Source organism: Procambarus clarkii, chromosome 19 (assembly GCF_040958095.1).
Source record: "Procambarus clarkii isolate CNS0578487 chromosome 19, FALCON_Pclarkii_2.0, whole genome shotgun sequence".
In the NCBI taxonomy this organism is placed as follows: domain Eukaryota; kingdom Metazoa; phylum Arthropoda; class Malacostraca; order Decapoda; family Cambaridae; genus Procambarus; species Procambarus clarkii.
The window spans coordinates 25,633,207-25,651,598 of NC_091168.1; the positions used below are offsets into that span (position 1 = coordinate 25,633,207).

Below are 18,392 nucleotides of genomic sequence, written 5' to 3' on the forward strand. Positions count from 1 at the left end.
GAATACAGTACTTAGGAGCTTCAAGAATTTTGCCCCAAGAGTGTAACACTTGTATGCTGTGCTTACTATATTAACCTGCAATGTTAAATGTGATTCTTGTATTGTGATTTGTGTATTTGTACTAGCTGAATTTGTGCGCCCCTTGAGGGACTTTGGGAATAGAAATAGCCTAAGCTACTCTAGTTCTTTCAGATGTATTTTGTTCTTGTCTCAATAAACATACAGAAGCTGATGAGACAAAGTACTCAGTAGTGACCTTAGAATATCCTTTAACACCCAGTTCTTATGACTTCAAAATGTCCCAGTATAATCATAGGCTACATCATGGCCCGATTCTTGACGTTTGCCCGGGCCGTTCTGAGGCCCAACCACCCTTAACTTCGGTATATAAACAGTATACAAGCAGATCATGTAAAGGATACTGAATATCAAGTTGTTTATCTTGTCTTTGGTGAGGTCATACTAAGACAAGATGTTGACCCATCACTGCCTGCCACATGTACACAATGTTATATTTGCTCAATTAGAAAATATTTTTCGATAATATGGTATTTCTAAACTAGTCACGAATCTTTGCAAAACGACTTAAACATACAACACAAGACAAAGGCATGAAACTACCGAGAAGTTTGTGTATTTTTGCCACAGCAGTTTTGGCTTTGTCTGGTATTTCCTTCACAATATAACGTTCCATTTATACAAGGAACGAATAATTAAACTTATCAGAATAACAATATAATTCTCTTAGACTACACACATTTCTCTTGTTCTTACCAGGCAGTAGTGGGGGAATATTTTGCAACACCTGCAGGAGCTTCCAGCACTCATCCCAACACAACCGACACCGATCGCATCTGACTCCCAACTGATGACGTCCGAACTTTTCTCGAATACTGCTTCTCTTACTGCTTGTATTTGAATCGTGCCTCTCTACAAGAACCTAGAAACCTAATCTAACCGATTAGGTTTCTAGGTTCTTAGATTAGGTTTTATTTCTTATACACAAAGTGTGGTTTGTGTATAAGAAATATGTAAACCATTTCTCCAAGAAAGTTTCGAGCGTAATCGGTTCAGCGAGACGAGTAAAATTACATCGACAAGAGTAATGGGCAACTAACCTCACTTATTGGAGGACTATTTTATGTTCAAAATAATACAAATATTGTGAAGTTATTTCAGTCCTTTGTAATTTGATGGCGGTAAGTGATCTTCTTCAACCCCGTCATTGAGCAAAACCAACCGAGCTTCCAATGAATCTTGTTTGACCTGACACATGCACTAAAACGCCTCTCGTGCCATAATGAGTAATTTAAATGTTACAATGATATAAACAAATAGTCGTAAACTCAATTCTTAATGAAACATGTATTTTTTTTATTAACAAGCTTAGGTATACACAGCAATGTGCTTCTACCCTATTCTATATGAAAGATTACACAAGTGTAGATCAAAAACTAGCTATAAGTTCACCTAATATCCCCATCTCACAGCATGGTTAGTCATACACGGAATCAGGAGAGAACATGAACTGCGAGACTGCTCCACTTGCAAAATCTGGGTACAGCACAAGAATATCTTCCAGTATTCATGAGCGTTGTGTATGGAGGGGATAAAATAGTAATAATAATAATATTTATTATTATTTATTGATATACAAGAAGGTACATTGGGGGTTAAGAGAGTACATAGTAATGACGATGATTTTACATTCTTGTAAAGCCACTAGCACTCATAGCGTTTTGGGTAAATCCTTAATCTAATAGATAATTTTAAGTAGATAATTACCAGTAAAATTTACAACAAATGTTTACAGGTACATTGTAGGAAATTTTAACACAATAAACAAAGATTAGATTGATACACAATAATAACAATACACAATAATGACATAGATTATTAGGCACATTAGGGTAAAATTTCAGGGTTATCAATTGGTTCATTGTAGCACAATTTGAGGATCATTTTAAGGTATAATGCAGTAGAATATGCACTCAATATAACAGCCATTATATCAGATGATATCAAAGATAACAATGGTAATGTTATATGGCTTAGGTACACATATTGGGGATTGGGTAGGTACATAAACAAGGGAGCTAAAGTGTTGTCTGAACTGTTACCACAAATCTCTCAGGCAGCTACCCGAACTCTCGTCTCCTCTCACCAGTCAGCCCTACAAATCTGATGTCCATCATGCACTCACTAAAAACCAAAGCTGGGATATCCTTAAAAAAATAAGAGTAACGCCAGTTCATAAAGGAGGCAATCCAGCAGACATAAGCAATTACAAACCTATATCATATCTACCTATATTATCAAAAATAGTTGAAAAAATTATTTACAAACAGCTCTACTCCTATTTCGTAAAATTTAACGAACTTAGTTCCTGTCAGTTTGGCTTCCGCTCCCAAAAGAGTACCAATTGTTGTAATTGATGTAACTGCTTAATTTAATCTACTCAGCCCTTGACAAAAATGAGTTTCCGATTGGACTCTTCATTGACCTGAGAAAGGCCTTTGATACTGTTAACCATAACTACCTCTTACATAAACTCCACCATTATGGAATCCGAGGCCTTGCCCTGAACTATATCAGATCCTATTTTAGTGACAGACTCCAATATGTAACCATCAATTATATAACCTCTCCCACTCTACCAAAAACCATAGGGGTGCCACAGAGCAGCATCCTAGGACCCCACCTATTTCTTATATTATATCAATGATCTGCCTAATGTCTCTAACATGCTTAAACCTATATTGTTTACTGATGATACTACCCTCATTTACTCAGACCCTAACCCGCACACATTAAACAATGTAAATAATGAATTTAAGCAAAGTCCACTTATGGATGTCAACCCAAAAACTCACACTAAACATAAAAAAGACCTACTACATCTTATTTGGAAGCAAATCAACATATGCAATTCAGCTTCAGATACACAATGTTAACATCAGCAATAAAAATGATGGAAAATTCCTAGGCCTATACTTAGACAAGGGACTCAACTTCAGCACCCACATACAACACATAACTAAGAAAGTCTCTAAAACAGTTGGTATACTCTCTAAAATCAGATATTATGCACCCTACTCTGCTCTCCTCTCTATATATTATGCACTTATCTATCCCCTATCTTACTTATGGTATCTGTGCATGGGGTTCAACCTCTGCAAATTACCTCAAGCCCATCATCACCCAGCAAAAATCTGGAATCAGAACAATAACAAACTCTGCTTTCAGACAACACACAGCTCCCCATGTTTAAATCTCTAAACATGCTAAACATAAATTCACTCCACACATTCTCTTGCGCCAATTACATTTACAAAACCCTTTTCTTAGGTGCAAACCTTGCTCTGAAATTTTTCCTGGACAGATGTAATAGAAAAAATACTCACCACACCAGACATAAATATCTTTCTGATATACCCAGAGTCAAACTTAAACTGTGTAAACACTATGCAAATAAAGTGATCTAGTCTATGTAACTCACTCCCTAACGAATTGAAAAGTTCTCCAACTTTGTCCAACTTCGATTGAAGAAGAATAAGCCACCCAAGAGATGGCACGGGCATGAATAGTACGCAAGACTGAAACCATTTTTAGGTCCAGATATACACAGTCAACCCAACCACCATCTCGCCTGTAGAATCTCTGTGGCTCTATCATAAAAACCAAGTATATAATTGTGTGCGTGTATGCACTCACATATCTACTTTACCCCATCAGCTTTGTGATTGAGTGAGATTAGTCCTCAAAAGCTCCGACCATATTTTTAAACATCTGTCAAACAAAAGTAGAGAGAAATAGAAGCTTAAACCTTACAATATATATATTTTTACAACCCATTAGCCTTATTGAGTTAAAATCTAAAAAGTGGATTACTTGCAGCTTAAATAAATCCACATTTAACCGGAGAGCGGGATCAGCAGTTTCTAGAACTGTGTCAGTGAAGCACTTTGCTAAAGACTTACGATATATTCGCAGTCTGCGCATGCGTTGCGCTCTCTTGCAGACATATAAGCTGAGCATCGCTTCTGTTGGACCTGACTCCAGCTTGTCCCGAAGGTATGAACAGACGACGCTCCACGGGGATATATATATACACAGAGGTGTACCCCGCTTCTCGATGTACATACACAGTTTACTTTAGTCCTGGACTAAAGTAAACTCTCTATATACAGAGAGAAGCAGGATACATCACTGGGTGCATGTATGCATGTCCCTTGGCAGTTATTGACCAGCACTTCGCAAACCCAAAATTTCGAACTCAAAATACTTTATATATAATCTCAAGAGCTACAACTTTCTAAACTAGTCAACTCACCGCTAATGTAACTTTAATATGTGTTGTAAAGTTTGATTCTTCCAAACAGATCCAGGAGGTTAGCAACACTTCCCGGCAGTTGACCTGAACGGGAATTGATCAGGTGATGGAGGCTAATCACCTTGTGCTTACAGGTAAGAGATCTCTGGCTTGATTTTATTCCTAATAACGTTATTGTTTTATTTCCTAAGTGCAGTATCCAGTCTAAATATGCCTTTTCTCTTTTGATCTTGGCTGTGTGTGTCTCATCCTGTAATTACCTAAGTGTAGTTACAGGATGAGAGCTATGCTTGTGGTGTCTCGTCTTCCCAGTTCTCTTTGTCGTATAACGCTTTGAAACTACTGTTTTGGCCTCCACCACCCTCTTAGCTTGTTTCAACCGTGTACCATTGTTTGCAAATGGAAATTTTCTAATATTTTTTTCGGCACCTCTATTTCCTTAACGTGAATCTGTGGCCTCTTGTTCGTGAAGTTGCTGGTTTCTGGAATTCATCTTCGTCAATTTGGTCGATTCCTGTTAATATTTTGTAAGTGGTGATCATATCACCTCTTTTTCTTCTATCTTCTAGTTTTGGCATGTTTAGCGCCTTAAGTGTCTCCTCGTATATCTTGTTTTTCAGTTCCGGAAGCCATTTTGTAGCATACCATTGCACCTTTTCCAGTTTATTTATATGCTTCTTGAGATATGGGCACCATACAACTCCTGCATATTCCAATTTCGGTCTCACAAAAGTTGTGAACAGTTTCTTTAATATTTCACCATCCATATAATTAAAAGCAAGTCTGAAGTTGGAAAGCGACGTATACACTCCTCTCAATTTTCTTAATGTGTTCCTCTGGCGACAGCTTACTGTCCAAAACCACCCTTAGGTCTCGTTCTTTATTAAGAGTTCTGTAATTCCTTTCCACATAATTTGTATGTTGTGTGTGGTCTATTTTCTGCGATTCCACATTCCCTAACATAGCATTTATTCACAATGAATTCCATTTGCCCCATGGTGCTCTAAGCACTTATTTTATCTAGATCGATTTGAAGGGCATTACAATCACCTGTGTCTCCTATCTTCCCCAGTATCTTAGCATCATCCGCAAACATGTTCATATTATTCTGAATTCCTTCTTATAGATTGTTTATGTAGACGATGAACATTACGGATACCAGCTGGCTTGAGCACATTTTGCAGGTACTGAGAGACAAATGATGTCATTCTGAGATTGTGTGTCAATACCGGACATCAGACCAGTGATCCAGAACGTTTGAGAGGCCCTGCAGTGGCACAGTCATGGCCGAGGTGCCAGAATCAGCCTACGAGTAGTAAGGGGTATCCGAGCCTCCCATGTTGTTTGTGTGCTGCGCGAGGTGCGACAAGGGTTAGTTAAGTGAAGTATACGATGTACATTGGGTGTGAGCTCCTTTACCTCGACCGAAGAGTTAAAGATGAAGACGAGAAGCTGACCGAGTGTGAAACAGATGGTTCCAGGGGTCTGTCAGTTGAGCTCTACATTCTTATCCCACCTGTTCATGCAGATGCTACGGACAGGTCCTCCAGGAAGCTGCCGAGAGCCCCGTTGCCCAGGTGTGCCAGTTAACGGAAATGTGAAACAATTGCTAGCTGTCTGCCCGTCCACTTGAACTGGTCGGAAGAGCAACGGTCTTCCCTTTTGCATGCTCGTTTTTTGTTAACCCCGATAGTCTAAGTGATTGGATACCCTACCTTCACTCCGTTACCATATCCCAGCCCATAGTTTGACCTCATATCCCTAGTCACGCTGGCTTAGTGCTCTCTGATAATTATTTTATGACCTGCGCACTGTTCACTCTTACTCCTGCAGGAGCGCTCCTGGCGGTGGCGGTGGCGACTGTGGCGGGTCAGGAGGGCACTGTGGCTGTCGTGTCCATCCCTGGCGTGAGTGGTTACCTCGCCAACCCCTGTCATCTGCTGGCACAGCAAGAGAATCATCAAGTCGACTCGCGGGTGACCTTCAACCAGCTGCGACAGGTGGCTCTTACCAATATCATCTTCGCTAACGTCACCCTTCACGCCATCCAAAACATTCTGGTCAGTTTTTGTCCCCCACCCATCTTAATTAACACAATTTCCTTGCGATACTTTTTTTGACCTTATTCAATATCTTTTTTGATGAAATTCGCCGTTACTTCAGTGGATGCCTCCAATCCGTTAGTTTCTCGAGAGCATTGTTCAGCATCCCTTGTTATAACTTTTAACAATTTCTGTTAATACTCTTCACACGAAACATTTGAAGCCTCGTTCATCCTCTCTCTTTCTACCCACAGAATAGCGACTGCAACATTCCCTTCTCTCTCAACACACTGCCTCCAGTGCCCTCTCTCTACAACTTACAGGTGAGTCTGATGTCTTTCAAGAGTTTGTATGTAGGTTTGTATGTTATGGGTAAAACGTTTTTCAGAGTCATTTGTTTGAAACGACCTATTTATGTCTGAGACCATCTTTTAATACCTAATGGGAACCCGTTTTAGGACTAAATATTGAGGCCTTTCTTTTATCAATCCTGGTTCTGTGTCATCTTTCTCGATAACCAGCTAGTAGGGGCAGTCAGCGAGATAATAGCATTGTTTTCTTTAGCCAATTGGGAGGGACACCAGTGATCAGCTCTCCCTCCCGTGAAGCCAGTTGGCTTGGCACTCATTTTTCCCCGAAGTAAGCTAGCAAAGGTATCTATACGAGTAATATACGAGCCATTAACCTATGTGTGGGGCAACTTGTGTGTGTGTACAATTACAGGGTTATGTAGCCTGGTTCTATTTGAAGTCTTCTTATACAGGCTGAGCAATAGGGTCTCGTAGTATAGTTAGCTTTGTTATGAACTCGCAATGGGGTAGGGGGTCCCGGGTTTAATTCTGGTACGGAATAGAAATGGTTGGGCATGATTCCTTTTACCTAATGCCTCTATTCACCTTGTAGTCAATAAGTATCCGGGAGTTAGCCAACTGTTGTGGGGGTTGCATCCTTGGGAAAGTCAATAGTTCGACTTTGGGGGAGGGGACCTCGATATAAGCCTAAAGTATACATAAGTACACAGGCTTCCTGTCCCTGACATAACGAAATATTATTATTAAACACTCACATGGTGTCATTTATATCTGCCAGAAAACATTTCATATTACTGTTTAAATAGTTTGCTCCTTAATTGTTCTATCCTCTTTATTTTTGTAATGATGCATATGTAATGCAACACCGGATTGCAACCTGTCAACTGTGTCCGTACTGTCCGTCAACACCTGTTTGTGTACCACCTTACAGTCACCTGTATGACACCTGTGTGTGTGTGTACCACCTTACAGTCACCTGTATGACACCTGTGTGTGTGAACCACCTTACAGTCACCTGTATGACACCTGTGTGTGTGTGTACCACCTTACAGTCACCTGTATGACACCTGTGTGTGTGTGTGTACCACCTTACAGTCACCTGTATGACACCTGTGTGTGTGTACCACCTTACAGTCACCTGTATGACACCTGTGTGTGTGTGTACCACCTTACAGTCACCTGTATGACACCTGTGTGTGTGTGTGTACCACCTTACAGTCACCTGTATGACACCTGTGTGTGTGTGTACCACCTTACAGTCACCTGTATGACACCTGTGTGTGTGTGTGTACCACCTTACAGTCACCTGTATGACACCTGTGTGTGTGTACCACCTTACAGTCACCTGTATGACACCTGTGTGTGTGTGTACCACCTTACAGTCACCTGTATGACACCTGTGTGTGTGTGTGTACCACCTTACAGTCACCTGTATGACACCTGTGTGTGTGTGTGTACCACCTTACAGTCACCTGTATGACACCTGTGTGTGTGTGTGTACCACCTTACAGTCACCTGTATGACACCTGTGTGTGTGTGTACCACCTTACAGTCACCTGTATGACACCTGTGTGTGTGTACCACCTTACAGTCACCTGTATGACACCTGTGTGTGTGTGTGTACCACCTTACAGTCACCTGTATGACACCTGTGTGTGTGTGTACCACCTTACAGTCACCTGTATGACACCTGTGTGTGTGTGTACCACCTTACAGTCACCTGTATGACACCTGTGTGTGTGTGTACCACCTTACAGTCACCTGTATGACACCTGTGTGTGTGTGTACCACCTTACAGTCACCTGTATGACACCTGTGTGTGTGTGTGTACCACCTTACAGTCACCTGTATGACACCTGTGTGTGTGTGTACCACCTTACAGTCACCTGTATGACACCTGTGTGTGTGTGTACCACCTTACAGTCACCTGTATGACACCTGTGTGTGTGTGTACCACCTTACAGTCACCTGTATGACACCTGTGTGTGTGTGTGTACCACCTTACAGTCACCTGTATGACACCTGTGTGTGTGTGTACCACCTTACAGTCACCTGTATGACACCTGTGTGTGTGTGTACCACCTTACAGTCACCTGTATGACACCTGTGTGTGTGTGTACCACCTTACAGTCACCTGTATGACACCTGTGTGTGTGTGTACCACCTTACAGTCACCTGTATGACACCTGTGTGTGTGTGTGTACCACCTTACAGTCACCTGTATGACACCTGTGTGTGTGTGTACCACCTTACAGTCACCTGTATGACACCTGTGTGTGTGTGTACCACCTTACAGTCACCTGTATGACACCTGTGTGTGTGTGTACCACCTTACAGTCACCTGTATGACACCTGTGTGTGTGTGTGTACCACCTTACAGTCACCTGTATGACACCTGTACTCTTCCAGCGTCTCCCATATCCTGTGTGTATACTCACCTATTTGTACTCACTTATTTGTGCCGGCAGGACCGTACCCTACCCACCATCTAAATGCGACCATCTACCAAATAATGCCCCCCCCCTCCCCTGCCCCCAATGTTCACCACCAAGTGTATAACCATCTACATGAACCATCTGTGTGTCTGTTCAGCAACAAGACGCCTTTCGGGTGATGCACCGGGAGTTCATCTTCCTGTTGGCCCACCTGTACTTCGCCATCAACAACACGGACCCCGCCACCACCACCTGCACCCACGAGACGCGCCTCTTCTCCGACGAGCTCCGGGGGTGAGTCCTACCACACCTGCTCCGGGGGCAGGAGCTACGGGGGCAGGAGCTACGGGGGGCAGGAGCTACGGGGGCAGGAGCTACCGGGGGCAGGAGCTACGGGGGGCAGGAGCTACCGGGGGCAGGAGCTACGGGGGCAGGGGCTACGGGAGCAGGAGAGAAAGATAAAGGAACTAGTATGTAGTTGTTGTTTTAGATTCAGCTACTCGGAACAAAATGTCCAAGAAGCACGGGCTATGGTGAGCCCGTAGTAGACTTAGGTACTAGTAGGGGAAAGTACTGGTGGAAAGTGTGCCACGGGCGTGCTCAGGGCACACACACACACACACACACACACACACACACACACACACACACACACACACACACACACACACACACACACACACACACACACACACACACACACGCACACACACACACGCACGCACGCACGCACGCACACACACACGCACACACACGCACACACACACGCACACACACACGCACACACACACGCACACAAACTAGGGCGACACGTACTAGGGAAACAAGGACTAAAATACATGTGTACTTAACATGTAGGGAAAGGAAGGGGGGGGGGTTCTTGCTATGACACTAGTGGTAACAATGGGGGGATGTGTACTGGGGTAGATACATGCTACGAGTTATTAGGGATTTGATGGTCAGTCCCCCTGGTGCCCTAACAACCTCCTTGGTGCCCTAACAGCCTCCCTGGTGCTCTAACAACCTCCCTGGTGCTCTAACAACCTCCCTGGTGCCCTAACAGCCTCCCTGGTGCCCTAACAACCTCCCTGGTGCTCTAACAACATCCCTGGTGCTCTAACAACATCCCTGGTGCTCTAACAGCCTCCCTGGTGCCCTAACAACCTCCCTGTTGCTCTAACAACCTCCCTGGTGCCCTAACAGCCTCCCTGGTGCCCTAACAACCTCCCTGTTGCTCTAACAACATCCCTGGTGCTCTAACAACATCCCTGGTGCTCTAACAACCTCCCTGGTGCTCTAACAACCTCCCTGGTGCCCTAACAACCTCCCTGGTGCCCTAACAACCTCCCTGGTCCCCTAACAACATCCCTGGTGCTCTAACAACATCCCTGGTGCTCTAACAACATCCCTGGTGCTCTAACAACATCCCTGGTGCTCTAACAACCTCCCTGGTGCTCTAACAGGCTAAGTGGGATGCTGGAGAACATCATGTGCCGCTTGACGGTGCTGGTGCAGAGTGAGAGCCAGCTGGCCCCAGCTGTGAGGGAGGTGATGAGTCTGCGGCTGCAGCACGAGGCCTCCTGTGGGGGCCGCAGCCTCTGGACGTGTATCTTGGCATCCCGCATGCGGCGCGCACTCTCCATGCTGCGGAGGGTACTACTTCAACACGGCCGCCACAACCACTCTCCCGCCAATAACAGTGTGGTTGGTAGACCTGGTGTTATGTGGTTGGTAGACTTGGTGTTATGTGGGTGGCAGCCCTGGTGTTATGTAGGTGGCAGCCCTGGTGTTAGTGTTGGTGGCAGCCCTGGTGTTAGTGTTGGTGGCAGCCCTGGTGTTATGTGGGTGGCACCTTAACTGGAAATGTAAAACACTGCCCGTTAAAATGTCGTAGGTCCTGTCAAGGAACACACACAGTACTGTATAACTTCTTAATTTCAGTAAATCTGAAGATTGTTCAACGTGTTTTATTTTATTGGAAAATATCTTAACATTTTTTGATAAAAATTGTGGTGTAGATGTAGTGTAGATGTGTGGTATAGTGTAGTGTGGTGTGTGGTTGGGGATCCATTATTCTAACCAATCAACTTTTTGTTCTAATTTAAATTTAGACAAGTAAGAAATCTTCACAAAGCCGGCCACGAGGAAGCAACAGACTAGCGGCTGTGTGTAGTGGGACTCGCTTTACCAATGTGAAGACATTGGTGAAACTAGAGCCAAAATATACTTAAAATTACTTTAGAGAATCGTATTATAATTTCTAGATCTAATATAAGCTCTGAAAATTCAGAACAACTTAAGTCGTTTTGCGCATCAGCATTGCTTCCTGGCTGGCCTGAGAACGTTTCTCATATAATTATGGATGTTACAAGTGTCTTCTCTCCCTGAATTAATAATGAAGGAGGATTGCTTTCTCCACAGGTGTCCACACAACAGAAGAGGTTTTCCCAAAGGAGGGGTCCTCCCTATCCTCGCCAAGGAGTTCCTCTGGACTCGCTTCACCGTCGACCTTCTGCAGCGTCCATGGTCCCACTCCGTGAATACCAACCTCGCACCTACTCCAGTGATTCTCAAGCCTTCAGTTTACTGGACTATAACGTTCAGGAATTGTCCAACGCTTTGTCATCTCCCAACATTCTCAACGGCTCCTCCAACAGCAGCCCTGGTCTCTTTAATGCTGCAGGTCCTCACGACGGGTCAAACTCTTACAGCAGCCATGATTATTTACTTCCTGCCGACTCTTGGCACCATTTTGGCAGTGTCATCAACAAATCCAGCGCCACCTCCAACGTTCCTGACTCTTCCAGTAGTATGAACTACATTAATACTGTGACAGTATCCCCATCTCGCCTCTCTCCCAGGGGCAGCGTTCCCCCTCCCAGCTCCACTGACCTGCGCGAGGCGCTTGCCAACCCCGCGAGTTACTTCCCACTTCGCGGTTACTTCTTGAACCAGGATCGCGCCAAAGATCAACACATGTACAACATCTCGGGTTCCTCCAACTTGAACTCTTTTCCAAGCAATTCCTGGGAATCCGAGTTCCTCTTTCACTCCAACACTCTCCCGAAGTCCTCCCATCCCTCCACCTACTCCAACGTCTCCTACACCAACAAGCCCAATTACTTATACACCTCCTCTTACTCCATAAATACCCCTTATTCTTACCCCTCCATTGACTTTAACAGCAGACCATAACAGGTATGCCAGCAGGAACACAGCAATAGGAATCCAGTTTCCTTTGCCTGTGGTCAGTCCTTGATAATGGTAATGATAACGATTATGAAAACTATGGTGATAATGATAACGACTCCGTTTCACTCTTGAATCATCACATAATGATATCAATGTCTTTGTGTGTGTTCCCTGATATTGGGTACGTCACGAATATCAAGCGCTTAGGATCCCTTAAATAATGAGTACTGATCCTTCAGCCTTTAAGAGGTGGCACTATGTTTGCTCGTGTCAAGTATATACTTATGTTAGACAAGTCAATGTTTTGACTTTTGCTTCTCCACGTGTTGAGAGTGTGGGAGGGTCGGCGCGGAAATAGAAAACTGGTTGCACGCGTCAATAAGAAAAGAAAATGGATAAAGCATGTAATTTGAAATTTGAGATGAGTTTTCCTCAGAAAACATAGGTTTTTAAAACTGTAAACTTAATTCCATAAACGTTATTGTTATTACATGACTTTGTATGGTATTATCAGCCTGAGATAACTGCATGTATCTTTACTGTCTTACGTATGTTACTAGGGGGAAGGGGGAAAGATACCCAGATGGGCTAAGGATAGTCTGTCTTTCCTCCCACCCCTCTTCTCCCATCTCCCCCTTGACCCACCTTCCTCTTTGTCTCCCATTTCTCCCCTCCCCTCCACTTCCCCAGTCTCACCTTCTCTCAGAAAATATATTAAGGGCAGAGACGACTGTATGAGTCTTTCATCTCAGCTAGAGGCCAGTGTCTCTAACTTACCATGCAAGGTGATGGAGATGATTGAGAGAAAAACCTAGTAACACCTCTGGAGAGAAGAGACTTTTGTAACACCATCACCAACATGGGTTCAAGAAGGCTAAATCTTATCTCACAACTTTAGTAGCATTCTATAACCAGGTGGCAAGAATTAAGCATGAAAAAGAATAGTGGGCAGACTGCCTTTTCTCTGATTGTCTGAAAGCATTTGACACAGTACCCCATAAGAGGCTGGTGCATAAGTTGGAGAAACAGGCTGAAGTAACAGGTAAGTACTTTACCTCTTACTTACCTGCCAGTGGATAAGGGATGAGTACCTTAGCAACAGGAAGCAGAGTTTTGCTGTGGGGAAAGAGGCCTCAGAATATCGAGATGTTATCAGTACAGTCCCAGAGGGTTCTATACTTGGACCTATCCTGTTTCTGATATACGTAAATGATCTTCCAGAGGGTACAGACTCACTCCTCAATGTTTGCTGACGAAGCTAAAATTATGAAAAGGATCAAGACAGAGGACAATATGATACTATAAGGGCACCAGCTACAGCATGTGAATTACTACTGATGATTATTAATTACAAGATGACCTGGACAAACCGGTGGAATGGTCCAACAAATGGCTACCAGAGTTTAAGTCAAGCAAGTGTTAAGTAATGATAGGTGTAAGGAGCAAATGGTACAAGGTACCATTTGGGAGGGGAAGGTATCTATCAGGAGAACACGTCAAGTCATTACGATTATATAGCACTTCAATGGGATCAGGATAAGGATTTGGGATGGGATGGGACAGGGAAAGGAATGGTGCCCAACCACTTGTACTGTCGGGGATTGAACGCCGACCTGCCTGAAGCGAAACCATTGCTCTACTGTCCAGCCCAAGTGAGATGAAATCTTTCAAGAATCAATGAGAAAGATCTGGGGGTTGATATCACGCCGAACTTATTCTTTGAAGTCCACAGCAAAAAGATATCATCAGCGGCATATGCTAGGTTGGTCGATATAAGAACTGCCTTTAGAAACTTGTGTAAGGAATCATTTAAAACCTTGCATACCCCATATGTCAGACCAATCCTGGAGAATGCAGCTCTAGCGTCGAGTCCGTATCTAGTCAGGCACAAGTCTAAGTTGGAGAAGGTTTAAATGAATGTCACCACACTAGTACCCGAAGTGAGGGGTTTGAACTATGAGGAAAGGCTACGTGAGCTAAACCTCACGTCGCTGGAAGACAAGAGTTTGGTGATCATCACCTACAAAATTCTCAGCGGAATTGACAAGAGTGGACAAAAGCAAACTACTGTATTTAGCACGGGTGGAACATGAACAAGGGGGACACAGGTGGAAGCCGAGTACCAAAATGAGCCACAGAGACATTAGTTAACAACTTGAATGCATTAGGCAATGATGTGGTGGAGTCTGCCTCCACCAGACTGTTGTGGAGGCAGACAGGTTAGTAAAAGGGGTGGAGTGGTTAGTGACAGGCGTGGAGTAGTTAGCGAGAGGGGTGGGGTGGTTAATGAGAGGGGTGGAGTGGTTAATGAGAGGGGTGGAGTGGTGAGGAGAGGGGTGGTGGAGGGGGAGAAGGGGGATAGGCGGTGGGGGAGGGAGGGAGTGGAGGTGGGGGAAGAGAGGGAGTGGTTGTGGGGGAGAGAGGGCGGAGCGTGGTTGTGTGGGTGGCGGGGGGGGGGGGAGAAGAAACTGGTGGTGAAAGTGGAGAAATATTAAGTGTGGATGAAGAGGTGTGGTAATGCCAGTAGTTGGAGATGATGGAGTGGTAATGCGTACACCTACCTTGTGTAGCCCAGGAGTCCTGTGTACACCTCGCCGAGAAGAGCCGCATACATCTAGCGGAGAAGTCCCGTATATACCCACCTAGAAGACAGCAACCACCCAGAGAATGTAACACTATACTGGATTGGGAATGTAACACTATACTGGACTGAGAATGTAACACTATACTGGACTGGGAATGTAACTCTGTACTGGACTGGGAATGTAACTCTGTACTGGACTGGGAATGTAACTCTGTACTGGACTGGGAATGTAACTCTGTACTGGACTGGGAATGTAACTCTGTACTGGACTGGGAATGTAACTCTGTACTGGACTGGGAATGTAACTCTGTACTGGACTGGGAATGTAACTCTGTACTGGACTGGGAATGTAACTCTGTACTGGACTGGGAATGTAACTCTGTACTGGACTGGGAATGTAACTCTGTACTGGACTGGGAATGTAACTCTGTACTGGACTGGGAATGTAACTCTGTACTGGACTGGGAATGTAACTCTGTACTGGATTGGGGATGTAAGATTATACAGGACGGGGAATATATCACTGAATGATGGCTACGCTATAATTTTCAGGAATAAAGTTCACTGCATAATATCTTGAAGTTTATTTGTTATTCCTTTAACAGACAAAAGCACAAATAAAATATCAGCAAGCACCGCCCCTCTCTGTCCACACCAGACATGACAGCACAAAGTTTCTCATCGAAACTTAAAATACTGAATAATTTGGAGGATATTGATCCAGACAATCTTCAGAAGGTCAGATGTAGCATAAACAAGGAGCAACGGTTTCAAGCTCTACAAGCTTAGGTTAGGTTAGGTTAACAATTGTACTAGTAATTTTTTGGCCAACAGTGTTGGCCCAAAAAAAAATTATGCTTGTCACCCATGGGGTAATAAACCCATGGAACCGCCTCTTCGCCGAAGACGTACAGGCCAAAACACTGCTACAACATTACAATTGTTGTGGGTGAGTGTGTATGTAATTTTAAGTCTGGAATTATCTTGTGTATAATCAAATTAATAATGTCCTCGTCCAGAGGTGGGCAAGTGATGCCTTTAGGGCCGCATGTAACCCTCGAGCGTATTACATATAAAAACAAGAATCAAGAGGATGAAGAGAAGTTTAAGAGAATGGCAATGGTGGACAGTAGTAACACACTTAAGAATTATTCAATAATAGATACAAATTTGTCCTTCTACTGCGGTAGAGGAAAGTCTACTTGGAAGGATTCAATTTACATAAGATTAAGATTAGGATACAAATATATCTGGCAATACGGCGTTGATGTCGGTGAAGAATATAAGGAGTGTAAATTATTAAGTGTGCCGCACGCCCACACCTTAGAACATTATGTTTAAGAGTGTCATTTTATTGATAACTATAGAAGTAAGGAAATAAGTAGTGTACCACATCAAATTGTTTCGATGTGTGAAAATGGTATGATAGACAGAATACTTAGAAGCTACAAGAATTTTGCCCCAAGAGTGTAACACTTGTATGCTGTGCTTACTATATTAACCTGCAATGTTAAATGTGATTCTTGTATTGTGATTTGTGTATTTGTACTAGCTGAATTTGTACGCCCCTTGAGGGACTTTAAGTTGAGGGGAATAGATATAGCCTAAGCTACTCTAGTTCTTTCAGATGTATTTTGTTCTTGTCTCAATAAACATACAGAAGCCGATGAGACAAAGTACTCAACAGTGACCTTAGAATATCCTTTAACACCCAGTTCTTATGACTTCAAAATGTCCCAATATAATCATAGGCTACATCATGGCCCGATTCTTGACGTTTGCCCGGGCCGTTCTGAGGCCCAACCACCCTTAACTTCGGTATATAAACAGTATATAAGCATATCATGTAAAGGATATTGAATATCAAGTTATTGTTTATCTTGTCTTTGGCGAGGTCATACTAAGACAAGTTGTTGACCCATCACTGCCTGCCACATGTACACAATGTTATATTTACTCAATTAGAAAATATTTTTCGATAATATGGTATTTCTAAACTAGTCACGAATCTTTGCAAAACGACTTAAACATACAGCACAAGACGAGAAGCACTGGACGAAGGTATGTAACTACCGAGAAGTTTGTGTATTTTTGCCACAGCAGTTTTGGCTTCGTCTGGTATTTCCCTCACAATATAACGCTCCATTTATACAAGGAACGAATAATTAAACTTAATAAGAATAACAATATAAACTCTCTTAGACTACACACATTGCTCTTGTTCTTACCAGGCAGTAGTGGGGGAATATTTTGCAACACCTGCAGGAGCTTCCAGCACTCATCCCAACACAACCGACACCGATCACATCTTACTCCCAACTGATGACGTCCGAACTTTTCTCGAATACTGCTTCTCTTACTGCTTGTGTTTGAATTGTGCCTCTCTACAAGAACCTAGGAACCTAATGTATCCGAAGTAACGAACAATATTTAAGATTTTCTAACGTGGGTAAAGCATTTTGAAAAGTGTGGTTTGTGTATAAGAAATAAGTAAACCATTTCTCAAAGAAAGTTTCGAGCGTAATCGGTTCAGGAACACGAGTAAAATTATATCGGCAAGAGTAATGACAACTAATCTCGCTTATTGGAGGACTCTTTCATGTTCAAAATAAGACAAATATTGTGATGTCATTTTAGTACTTTGTAACTTGAGGGCAGTAAGTGATCTTCTACAACCCCGCCATTGAGCAAAACCAACTGAGCTTTCAATGAATCTTGTCTGACTTGACACATGCACTAAAACGCCTCTCGTGCCATAATGAGTTTAATTTAAATGGTACAATGATAGGAAAAAATAGTCGTAAACGTAATTCTTAATTAAATATGTATTTTTTCATTAACAAGCTTAGGTATACACAGCATTGTGCTTCTACCCTATTCAATATTTAAGATTACAAAGTGTAGATACAAACTGGCTATAAGGGAAAGGGAATTATCAGGAGAACGCGCCAAACTATTACGACTATATGGCACTGGGAAGAGGTCAGGATAAGGATTTAGGTTGGGAAGGGGGGGGGGGAGAAGAAGTGGCTATAAGTTCATGTATTATCCTATCTCACACACAGGAGCACATGCAGCACCGCTCCTGTGCCAGGTAATTCCACTACGGGCTCACCATAGCCCGTGCTACTTGCCCCGCTCCTGTGCTAGGTAAGTTACGGGCTCACCATAGCCCGTGCTACTTGGAACTTGTTCCGAGTAGCTGAATTTATAACAACAACAACCCATCTTACAGGATGGTTAGTTATACATGGAGTAGCCTCCACTAGCAAACTCTGGGTACAGCACAAAAATATCTTCCAATATTCCTGAGTGTTATGAATGGAGGGGATAAAATAATAATAACTAACAATAATAATAATAATTATTATTATTATTACTATATAATGTTGTAATTTGTTGTTGTTGGTTGAGTGACGACATGTTGTAAATTTGAAACCCCACATGCAGATAGTAACGTTGTCAAAATAATGACCACAAACGCATCCATGGACT

At 43.1% G+C, this 18,392-nt stretch overlaps 1 protein-coding gene across 1 annotated transcript; it reads left to right on the plus strand.

The window, feature by feature from the left end:
- The first annotated feature begins 4,380 nt into the window (after positions 1-4,380).
- Positions 4,381-12,402, plus strand: LOC138366506 (uncharacterized). The gene is made up of 6 exons (XM_069327555.1): positions 4,381-4,467; positions 6,167-6,393; positions 6,630-6,698; positions 9,279-9,415; positions 10,585-10,825; positions 11,543-12,402. Exons 1-6 carry the CDS (start codon positions 4,440-4,442, stop codon positions 12,314-12,316), a joined length of 1,476 nt encoding a protein of 491 aa, XP_069183656.1. The 5' UTR covers positions 4,381-4,439; the 3' UTR covers positions 12,317-12,402.
- Positions 12,403-18,392: the final 5,990 nt, after the last annotated feature.

What these genes read in the sequence shown, in the direction of transcription:
- LOC138366506 (XM_069327555.1), top strand. Translation starts at nt 4,440, where the DNA reads ATGGAGGCTAATCACCTTGTGCTTACAG. An exon ending in TTCTCCGACGAGCTCCGGGG is followed by an intron (nt 9,416 to 10,584) that starts GTGAGTCCTACC and finishes GTGCTCTAACAG; the next exon opens with GCTAAGTGGGATGCTGGAGA. An exon ending in CTCCCGCCAATAACAGTGTG is followed by an intron (nt 10,826 to 11,542) that starts GTTGGTAGACCT and finishes CTTTCTCCACAG; the next exon opens with GTGTCCACACAACAGAAGAG.